This window comes from Elephas maximus, chromosome 18, assembly GCF_024166365.1.
Source record: "Elephas maximus indicus isolate mEleMax1 chromosome 18, mEleMax1 primary haplotype, whole genome shotgun sequence".
Lineage (NCBI taxonomy): Eukaryota > Metazoa > Chordata > Mammalia > Proboscidea > Elephantidae > Elephas > Elephas maximus.
Genome location: NC_064836.1, coordinates 68,348,312 through 68,360,165, shown reverse-complemented (window position 1 = coordinate 68,360,165; position 11,854 = coordinate 68,348,312). Strand labels below are relative to the sequence as shown.

Here is an 11,854-nt window from a genome sequence, read left to right as displayed (position 1 = left end):
AAGGCTAAATTTAAACTATCAAAAAAGAAAAAAAAGGCAGAGAAAATAAGGAGGAGAAGATGAAGAAGAAAAAGAGAAAAACAAATTTTTGTTAATATCAGACCTCAGATTAAGGAAAGAAATTTTAAACAAATAAGCATAAAATAAGCTATAAAATAAAAAAATCAGTAAATATGGTTATATCAAATTGAAATGTTTATCAAATGTAAGTATCATGAACAAATCTTAAAAGACTATCAACATGAGAAACTACTTGCCACAAATTATCACCACATTTTAGTATCTTCTCTATTAGCAGTGGTAAAAATAAATGAGGGGAAAAAAAAGTAAGATCAAAGAAAAGAAACAGATAATTCATAGAAGAAATGACAATGGCCAATAAACACATAAAATAACAGACTAAGGTCTGGCAGAATATTTTGAAATTTCAGTCTTACACATTTTAACAAACACAGACTAATGATTTAGAGATTAATATTTTGTATAAAACATTTTTCTTTTTCTATGGAAGCTTTTAAATAAATTAACTCAATTTGCTGCAGAGGATGAAGTTTGTTTAGGAATATTATAGCTCTTCATGATTTTTTTTCAGATCACTTATCACCTCCTTATTTCTCAGGCTATAATTCAATGGCTTTAGTAAAGGAATTACTATTGTATAAAAAATTGCCAGTGGTATATCTTTATCTTCTTCTTCAAATGGTCGAACGTACGTGAGATGACAAATGTAGAATATTGAGACAGAAAATGGGATTCACCGGTAGAAAAGGTTTTACCTTTCCCCTATTTGGATGTCATTCTCAAAACTGTGAAAAGGATGCACAGGTAAGAGATTAAGACAGTGGTAATGGTGAAGATTTGAATAGGCATTGAAAAAATATATTTCATTAGTTCATTAATAAAACAGTCAGTACAGGATAGTCTGTACAACGGCAAAATGTCACAAAAAAGTGGTCAATTTGATTAGCTCTGTGGAAATTTAACTTTAAAAGAAGCACAACATGAATAATGGAATGCAGGTTAGTAGCTATGAAAATCCCTGTGGTCATATGAATGCAGAGTTGTTCTTTTAAGGTAATATACTTTTATACATAATTTTGCATACATGATTCTTTATATACTATCCCAGTGGAGTGAATGTTTCAAAACAGCCTAATATATTTACTATATTAGAAAATAAAATGAGAAATTCAAAAAGTATTCATTCTTTCTAAAATAAAAATAATAAATCTATTATATATTAACTTAAATAACTATACTAAATATATATTGAAACTTGATGGTAGGTATATGGTGAGTAATTTCATCTATTTTTGGCATTTTCCATAGTAAAAATTTAACTAAAAAACACCACAAGGAAAAAAGGTCAAAATAGTTAAAAATGTGCCGTAGAACCAGACACAAAAGAACTCTTTTTTTGTCCTAATTTATTGGTGATGTTCTTCTTACCATATATTTGGGTTGGCTTCTAGTCAATCTATTGTTTTCCATAGTATGTTTATTGATTCTTGAACTTATATGAGGTTGTTTAAAGTATTGTAGATTTGTCATGCATTTTAAAATGAATATTTTATACATGTCACTTTCAATATTTTCTTGACTTAGTTTTGGGACAAACATTAGAACTTCTTCACCAAATTCTTTGAGCAATTATTCTATTATTTTGATTGAAATTATATTAAACTCTCACCTAAATTTAAAAAGTCATTTAAATGTAGAGATCTATATTAGATCATTAACCACAAATATATTCCAGACTAATTCAAGAATTAAATGTAAAAAATCATAGTATCTAAAAATATCAGTGATTATGAAATTTCATTTTGAGGAGTTTTGAGTGGCAATACAAGAAACTACAAAAGGAGAAATCACTAGATTTGAGGATTTTGAAATGAAAGTATCTGTACATCACAGAACATCATAAGCACATCCGGAAGGCATGCAAATTATTGACAAAAAAATTATTACACCTACATATAAAAATCCAATAGCCTTTTTATATAAAATGTATATATAAAAGACAAGAAAAATGATTTTGAAAGAGTAGGCAAAGGACACAAGCAGATGATTTTTAGGAAAATGTAAATGCTAAACAAATATAAAGAAAATATTTAGCTTCATTAGTAATCATAAATATTCAAAAATCACATCTAATAGCCAGGAAATGTTTATTGGATGGTCTGAATATGTCTGTCACTGTGAGAAATCCTGATAATATAGAATCAGATATATCATGGTAGATACTCACAAGAATGTAACAGACTTTGATTTTATTATCCAACAATTTTAATTTACTATTTGTTGTTATTTAGAATGTTGTTTATATCTATGTAGCTCTTTCCTTTCTTACAGTTGTTGTAAGAAGAAATCCACTCAGTCCTTGATATAAGCTTAGGAGGATTTATTCAGTAAAAACTTAAAAAAGGATACATTTGTACGCAGAGAGATACTAGCTTATATAAGTTAAAAACTGATGGCTCCAGTGAGAGAGTTTCTAACAGGAATAATAAAAGAAATTATAATACAATCATTCAGTTGGTTAGTTTTTGTTTGAGGTCACAAGAAGAGATGATTAGGAGGCGAGGAAAGGCTTCTATTGAATAATTGTGTACAGAGGCTTACAGTGATTGATTTCAGGAGCTAATTACAGAGGTTTTCAATCATAGTCACATATCCTTTAGAAGGGATAACAAACACATCACTGGTTGGTGTTAAGCAACTCTAACCAGGTTCTCAGGGAGTTGTAATAAACATTCAGTACTAGTGCCTTATATCCCCAAAAAAGCTGGTTAAAACAAAACCATTTTAAGTTGTCTGGGAAACTTTAGTTAAGGCCAGCTCCACTTCCCTTTCAAAATTATTTTAATTACATCCTTTTCATAAAGGAATATTTCTTGGCCCACTTTACACAAAAAGACACCTGTGGCAATATTCCCTTCCTTAGAGTGTATTTCTTTTATATCCTGGTTTGAACCAGAGAGAAACACTCCCTCAGTTCTCAGGGCTACTACAATTAAAGGAGCCAGATATAGCAGGTGCTTGTGAAAAGTAATCCAGCTGAGAGAAGCTGGGCAAATAAAGAGTCCTAGGCAGGCATGTAACAAATAACAAGACCAGATTAATTCATCTAAACACTGAACTTAATGCAATCATTAAGTCTGGGTCAAAAAAGGCCTCATGAACTTCTCCTTTACAGAGTCTTCCTCAGTTTCAGCTCTTACCACCTAATATTTGAATTATTGTAGTTAGTCTCATTGCTTCTAGCCCCTCTTTCAGTCAAATTTCAAATCAATTTTCTGAAAGAAATCATATTACAGTTGATTACAGTTGGCCCTCCATAACCTTGGATTTCACATATGCAAATTCAAGCAACTACGAATTGAAAATATTCAAAAGAAAAGACAGTTCCAAGAAGCAAAACTTGGATTTGCCACGTGCTGAGCACTACAATGAATCCACATGAATGAAGTGATATGTAGGCATACCCTGCTGTAATGTGCCACCATTTCACAGATCCTCAGTCTTTCTCCAGCACTCATTGTTTGAGCATTGTTCACCTCGTGTCTTGTATGTATGCTACTTGTGTTGTGTGCACCCTTTCTTTCTATGAAAAAATGGCTCCCAAAAAGCAAAATAGTGGTCAAAGCAACCCCTTAAAGGCTAACAGGGACCGTAAAATGCTATCTCTGGATGAGAAAATAAAAATCTTAGATCTTTGTTTTTTTCTTTTATTTTTTTTAAATTGCATTTATTTTGTTGTTGTTGAGGATATACAGGGCAGAACATACCACAGTTCAACAGTTTCTACATATTCAATTAAGTGACATGGATTACATTCTTCAAGTTGTGCAAACATTCTTACCCTCCTTTTCTGAGTTGTTTCTCCCCCGTTAACACAAACTCACTGCCCCCTAAGGTTCCTATCTAATCTTTCTAGTTGCTGTTGTGAATTTGACACCAGATAGATAGTTCTTAAGAGAGCATAATGCTCAAGGCAGACATTTTTAAATAGTTAAGATGAACAACTGTTTCCTTTTAAGAAGACTTCAGGGGATATTTTTGGTTTAAGGTTTAAAGACAGGGCAGATTCCTTAAATTATTCTCAAACAAGGAAATTTTTTTTAAGGAAAAACTAGATTGGTGAGATTCACAAGGTAAGTGAGAGAGTTATGGGAAAAACCATTAATCAAATAAATAGGTTCTTTAGAGAAAAATATAATGATCATAAGTATTAACTTGTTTTATGTTAACGTATGGGTTGACCAACTTGCTCATGGAATCAATTTTCTTAAATTAATTCTCTGGCTAATAGAAGATGGAACTCTAACTGGAAAAATCTTCCTGTGGAAAAATCTTTCTAAAATGACTCTACTTTCCACCTTAATTTATTATTAAGTTTTCAGAAGATAACAATTTAGAAAAGAAGAAAGTGAATTTAAGAGGCTGCTTCCAAAAAACCAAACCAAACCTGTTGCCCTTGAGTGGATTCTGACTCATAATGACCCTATAGGACAGAGTAGAACTGGCCCATAGGGTTTCCAAGAAACAGCTGGTGGGTTTGAACTGCTGACCTTTTGGTTAGCACTCCAGTTTTTAACCACTTCACAATCAGAGGTTGCTCACAGGTCCCTGAACCAAGAGATTCACTGAATAGTCTTGGTAAACAGGTGGGAGGAGAAAAAGATTATAATAGAATGCTACTGGGGAGGTGAACTCCTTTCCAGGTGTTAATTTCTTTGCAAATAGTCCAAGGCTGTTTAGAAATGGGAGTAATAGTTTAGGGTGAAACCAATCTCCACACATAAAAGAGCCTTTCAGAAGCCCAAGGATCAGCAGCCCTAGTGAGAAGCTGGCATATGGTACCTTGGCTCCCAATGAGAGAAACAAGTGGGAGACCCCACCCAGCAAAGGACCCTGAGATTAACTTGTTTGACTTAATTTTATCCAATAACCATCTATTCTTCAATCTTCCTATAAAATTTCTTTCTTTTGCTTTTCTCTAATCGTTCTGTTTGTTTTTTCTTTAGGTGAAAGTTTACAAAGCAAATTAGTTTGTCATTAAATAATTAACACACATATTGCTTTGTGGCATTGACTACCATCCCCACAATGTGTGAACACTCTTCTCAACCTCTGACTCCCCATTTCCATTTGTTCAGCTTTCCTGTCCCTTTCCTGCCTTCTTACCTTTGCTTTTGGTCTAGTGGGCCCATTTAGTCTCTTGTAAATGGTTAAACTATGTGTGTTATTGTTTGTTTTATACGCCTGTCTAATCTTTGGGTGAAGAGTGGACTTCAGGAGTGACTTCAGTAAGGAACTTAAAGGGTGTCCAGAAATCTTAGATAGTTTGAAAAGTGGCATGTCACTCGTTGTGGTAGGCCGTAAAGCTGTTAAGAAAGAATTGGGCATTCACACAATAAAGCAGAAAGAAGCTGAAATTTGTGCAAGTGTTAGTGGACATGCTATCCCTACAATGGTAAAAATGGTCTCTGGTTCTTGATAAAGTGCTTGCAAAGACTGAAAAAATATTAAGTGTACGCATTAACAAGTATTTACACGGCATTTACAATGTTTTCGGCATTATAAGCAATCTAGAGATGATTTAAAGTATACTGGAGGATGTGTGTAGGTTATATGCAAATACTAAACCATATTATATAAGGGTCTTGAGCACCCTCAGATTTTGGTGTCCACTGGGGTCCTGAAACCAATTCCCTGCAGACACCAAGAAACAACTGCACTCTGCTACAAGGAAGACATCAATGTTTGATGCCTCTAAGAAAAATTCAGAACCCCTGATGAGTCTTTAACATCGTCAGTAAATGAATCCTATTCCATCCTTATTTTTCACACTCACCAACTGCTTTCACCAATAGCTCTGCCAGGTTTCTACACCCATCCTTCAACTTCCTCATTTCCTCCTACGATTGTCACACTCATTTCCATAAACATTGACTCTGCTTATGCTTTTATTGCTGTTTTTCCAGCAAATCCAATTTTTTTCCACCCTATGAACACCTCTTGTTTCTGGTCCTATTTAATGACTAAATACCCCAGGCTACACTGATCTCCATTCTCTGCATTCACAAGCACATGCTACACCCAATACAACCTAAAATTCCTTGTGTATAATCTACATTGTTTTTTCCCCTGATAAATGTATGCCCAATTTCCTTATTATATTTTAAGCACGTAGAGATTAACTGTGCCTCAAGTTTCTGTGAAAGGAGCTGGAAAACAGAGCAGGGAAAGAGCATCATTGATTCAAATCCTAACTCCATTCATATGCCTGCCTGAACTTGGGCAGACTACTTAATATTTCAAAGTCTGAATTTTTACTCTGAAAAGGATGAAAAATAAATTCTAACTCGCTGAAAGGGAATATGTCTGAAATATGTAGATTTGTGTCTAGCAGAGACAGGGTCTCATCAAACCATTTTTCCTTTCATATTTGTATATTTAATTGATCAATAAATTATTTTTTTCATTGTTGCTTACTTTTTAGGATTTTCACTATTTTCTGCCTCATTTTTGCTGAACAGCATCTCTAGCTTTCTGTTAATGCTCATAATATACCAATAATTTACACTGGAATTAGTGCAGGTTAGTGATATGCCTAATAACAAAAAAGGGATGCTATCCTGTGGGAAAACCCTTGAATTAATTGATATATTCAGGAATTGTACTGTCATGCATCATGGACTACTATTAAACTATGTGAAAACATTCAGATCCATAGGGCTTTCAACATAAATAGCAGTATTTTCAACTAAAGGTTGATAAATTACCATTATACACTCTATTTCAGAAAGCTTGAAAGGAAAAATGACTAACACTAGAGATAAAGATGTTCTTGATTTGAGAATACACATTCTGTATAAATCCATATTCTAACATAAATTCTTGAACAACTCAAAGAAACTTGAGAATTGAATTCAAGTGCACGGTTTGCTTCTGATAGATGGTGTGGTTTAAGTGATTAATACAAGAGAATTGGAAATGCGTGTGAGTTTGTAAGACCATGCTTAGGAATTCCACGAATTTGCCAACAATGCTATTTAGAGGCTAGCTTTATATATCGAATTTTATTCCTAGGATTTATTGAATCTGTTGAAAATAGTAGCTAACTCCACTCTGACAGAATTTCCAACTTTAAAAAAAAAAAAACAAAAAACTTTAGGAGTAGGCTATTAATTCACTCCTAAGAGATCCTAGCAGTTTAGTTCTTGAAATATATTTTAGCAGAATCCCTCCTTCCTGTACTTAATTAGTCATTTATACATGATTTATAAATCATTGTGTCTTATTGATCTGTATATGATATATGAAGTGACCATATTCCATTTTCCCAGTATCCTTGACTTTGAAAAAAGTGTATCTAATTAAAATCAATTTGTCACAAGGGATCTTTGTTTCAGAATGTTATGAGATTTTCTCTTCTTCATAATTCTTTTCATAACATTTATTACTTCTTTATTTCTTAAACTATAGATAAAAGGGTTTAATAAAGGAATTACTAGAGTATAAAAAATAGCAACTGGTATATCTTTATCCTCTTCTTTAAATGAGTTTGGCCGAATGTACACGAAGAGAAGAGAACCATAAAATATTGAGACAGAGAGAAAGTGAGATGCACAAGTAGATAAAGCTTTGCCTCTTCCCTCTTTGGACTTCATTTTGAAAATAGTGAAAAGGATGCAAAGATAAGAGATTAGGACTGTGGTAATACTGAAGATTTGAACGGACCCCGAAAAGATAAGGATCATCAGTTCATTGATATAAGGGTCAAGACAAGAGAGTCTGTATAATGGAAGAACATCACAAAAAAAGTGATTGATTTGATGAGATCCACAAAAGGTTAACCTTAACAGAAGTACTACTTGAATAATTGAATGCAGGAATCCAGCTGCGTAGGCCCCTATGATCATCTGAATGCAGAGTTTCTTCGACATCATGGTGTGGTACTGCAGTGGACGACATATTGCCACATAGCGATCATAGGCCATTGCTGCCAGGAGAAAGCAGTCTGCAGTTTCAGCAAAGCAGAGAAAATAAAATTGTACCATGCATTCATAGAGGGAAATCATTCTGTCCTTAGAAAAGAAGTTCTCTAACATCTTGGGGGTGATGGCACAGGAACAGCAGGAATCCATCAGAGCCAGGTTGCCCAGAAAGATGTACATGGGTGTGTGGAGACGGCGCTCCATGAAAATCAATGCCACCAACCCAAGATTCCCCACCATGGTGATCAGATAGATAGCAAAGAATACCACAAACAGAAGGGCCTTCAGGTCTGGGTGATCCGTAAATCCTATGAGGATAAACTCAGTTGTCAAGGAGCGATTGTCCTGGGTCATCTCTACTTTCTCTGTTGAGACAGAAATTATGGAGAGATAATATTCTAATCTACAGTGTGTCTAATTTTCCCTTTGAATTTCTCTTGGACGACAGGGAGTAGCCCCTCCCTCAAGCTTCCCCTGATGTCTCTGAAATATAGACACACATACTTCTAGGGAACATTAGACCTCAAGGGCTGAACGTCAAAATTCACAAGAATATTTTGATAATTTCAGGGAAATGCTTGCAGTGAAAAGATTTGTGTTTATAAATTTACACAAAGATAGTGAACAAATACAGGGTACCCTACAGTTAGTGTTTTCAAATATTTCAATGTCAGTTTTTGTATTGATGATCCTTAAAGTGTATTTAAAATCAATTTTCCTGTGTATATATTTTTTCACTGAGCAAACTTTTTTTATAAACTATCCTAATGCTGTGAATATTTAAAAATAACATACTATAAAAAAAAAGGTGTGTTATATTTATAATTTAAAATGTTCATCAGGGTTCCTAAGTATTAAGGAGGGGACTTTTAAAAGAAAATTACCTTGGAAAGCCAGGGAAATAAAATTTCATTGATTTCCTTAATAAGTTAAATGTGTATATCATCTTCATATTTTTATTAACACATTTGGCTATGAGGGACCAAATTTTCTTAGTCCAGTCGTAAATAAAATATTAATATTTTCCTTATTTATCTGAACACTTTCCATTTCTACCTGGAAATGTCCCCTGCTGTTTTAATATTGTGAGATTTGATGATGATACTCTAATAATTGTGACCATACTATGAGATTTGATAAACATCCATTCTGTGTCCTCTCCAGTTTGTTCTGTAGAGACCTCTACTATTTATCAGACAGATGCTCTCCCTTGTTTGATAACTTATTTAAGGTCACATTCTCCTGATCATTTTCAGATCTACTTATCTTTGCTACAGTTCAATGGTCATCACATCATGATATTGCCAGAGACATCACTCTGCTGCCAGAAAGACTCCAATATTTCTTGTCTCTGAGATAAATTCAATTTTTTTAGGATGGCTTATAAGGTTTTCTGTAACCTGATCCACCTCCATCCTTATTTACCACATTCTCCAATAGCTGTTTAGGCTTTCTCACTTTCTCCATCCATTGTTCGGCTCCCTCATCCCCCACCCCTAGCACCACACTCACTTATTTGCATAAACACTGACTCTACCCATGCTATTATTTCTTACAAATCAATATTCCAAATATAGATATTTGGCACTTTGAACAAATATCTATGTCCTTTCAATCTTTTTCTTAAGGCATAGTTTACATATATAAACAAAAAAATTTTTTTTAAATGAAATTTTAACTGAAAAACCCAGACCACACTGATCTCCGTTTCTGAGTCCTTACGCATACGTTATATACTCAACATAATCTAGAATTTCTCATGTCTAATCTACATTGTTTTTATTATATGTGTATGCACAATTTGTTTATCACATTGTAAGCATTTGGAGATTAAGTCTGACTTATACTTCTGTGAAACCAAAAAAAAAACCAAACCCTTTGCCATCGAGTCGATTCCAACTCATAGTGACCCTATAGAACAGAGTAGAACTGCCTCATAGAGCTTCCAAGGAGTGTCTGGTAGATTCAAACTGCTGACCTTTTGGTTAGCAGCCATAGCACTTAACCACTATGCCACCAGGGTTTCCATACTTCTGTGAAGGGAGTTTTAAAATGATATGGTGGATACGCAGAATTGATTCAAATCCTAGCTCTGCTCTGATCAAGTGAACTTGTTTTCAGTACCCTACCAAGGATGCTAAGTGACCACTGTGCCCTCTGCAAATTGAGATTATTAATTTTGCAGAAGAGCCTAGGTTATTCAAAACTGTTTATATGAAAAAATTTAGTTAGCTCTCTATTACTTGAAATGATTTTTAAAAAATCATTGTAAACATATATATGTAACACTAAACCAAAAAACCCCAAACTTGCTGCTATTGAGTTGATTCTAACTCACAGTGACCCTATAGGACAGAGTAGAACTGCCCCATAAGGTCTCCAAGTAACAGCTCGTAGATTTGAACTGCTCAGCTTATCTGGATAAGAGCCAAGCTCTTATCCACTGTGGTACCAGGGCTCCCTATGTAACACAACACTTGACAATTGAAGGTTTTTCAAGTGTACAATTTAATAACACTAATTACATCAATCATGCTCTACAATCTTATCTACTATATTTCTGTTTCCTGGGAAAATTATAAAATTTTCTGAATTATATCACAATAATTTATAAACTACTAAATTAAGTTTGCCTTTATACTTTAGTTTTCTAAAGCCCTTTAAATAGTTTAGGATTTTTAAGAACAAATTTTGTTTTGCTTTACAAGGTTATCTCATCTAGTGATCGCAGTAGAACGTTTCAACTGAAGATGTTAATCATGTGAATTGTAAGTTCAGAATGGATTTATTTTCCGATAAGATTGTAATTAATTTTTCCATAAACATCAAAAGGAAGAAGCTGGCTAAAAATTTTATTCATTTGTTTAAAAGTGTTAAATATAAACCATCTAATTATTCAGCTAAATTAGAAATTACTTTAAATTCACATAGCCGCAACAATGGGCTCAAACATAACAATTATTTTGAGGTTGGCACAGGACCAAGTAGTGTTTTGTTCTGTTGTACATAGGGTTGCTATGATTTGGAACCAACTCATTGGCTCCTAACAACAACACAAACTTGAAGTATTTAATAGAAATAATTTGTGACCTTACCTGTCTGTTTTGAAATTCTTCCTTATAATCAGAAAAAGTCAGGATGAATTGCAGTATCTTGTCTTATCTTAGCTCCTCACAGTTTTCAATTTAGAGAAAAGCTAGAAAGATAAATGAGTTGAAATCTAAGAACGATGATGATAATAAATTTTGAGAAATAAATATTTACAGGTGTGAAAAGTGTTAAGACGAAGTAGAATATTTTTCTTCCCTGGATTTTCTGAGAAGGATTTGTAACAGCTTGTTACTTGCCTTGTGATGTTAAGACAAATAGAATTTCTGAATATAAATTTTGGCCTCTAAAACATGTGGGATTAAAGGAATGAAAATCTTGGAGACTACTAATAGGTCAGTGACTATAATTAGAGTGCAAAATTTGTTTTCCATTTAATCCTAAAGGGATTTTCTGGAATTGACATCAGTGTATTTCTGTGAGGAGATTCAGTCGGCAAAACGTAGAAATTGTGCGGCACTTATTTTGTTCTGTAAGACACTGCGGGTAAAGCAAATGACGCTCATTAAAGTCTGTGATAATCATCTTGCTGACTCTTATGTAACTGATCTAATTTTTAAATCCTGTTCACCATCCTGTGCATAAAATGTGAAATGGCCAGAAAAAAGTTTCAGACTTGTTTGATCAGTTATTGAAGGAAGTAGATTTAATCTGGCTTATGAAAAAAAAAATTTTTTTATTTATTTATGAAAAATAATTAGGATTTGGTGGAAGAAAGAAAAGGTGTGATGAGTTCAGCCAAG

General features: G+C 33.6%; 1 protein-coding gene and 1 pseudogene across 1 annotated transcript; both read right to left on the bottom strand.

Moving 5' to 3' along the window:
• Window positions 1-528: 528 nt before the first annotated feature.
• On the bottom strand, window positions 529-5,915 carry LOC126061363 (olfactory receptor 5K4-like; annotated as a pseudogene).
• Window positions 5,916-7,388: 1,473 nt separating this feature from the next.
• LOC126061362 (olfactory receptor 5K1-like) lies at window positions 7,389-8,357 on the bottom strand. Its single transcript, XM_049857868.1, has one exon. The coding sequence runs from the start codon at window positions 8,355-8,357 to the stop codon at window positions 7,389-7,391; it is 969 nt and encodes a 322-aa protein (XP_049713825.1).
• Window positions 8,358-11,854: the final 3,497 nt, after the last annotated feature.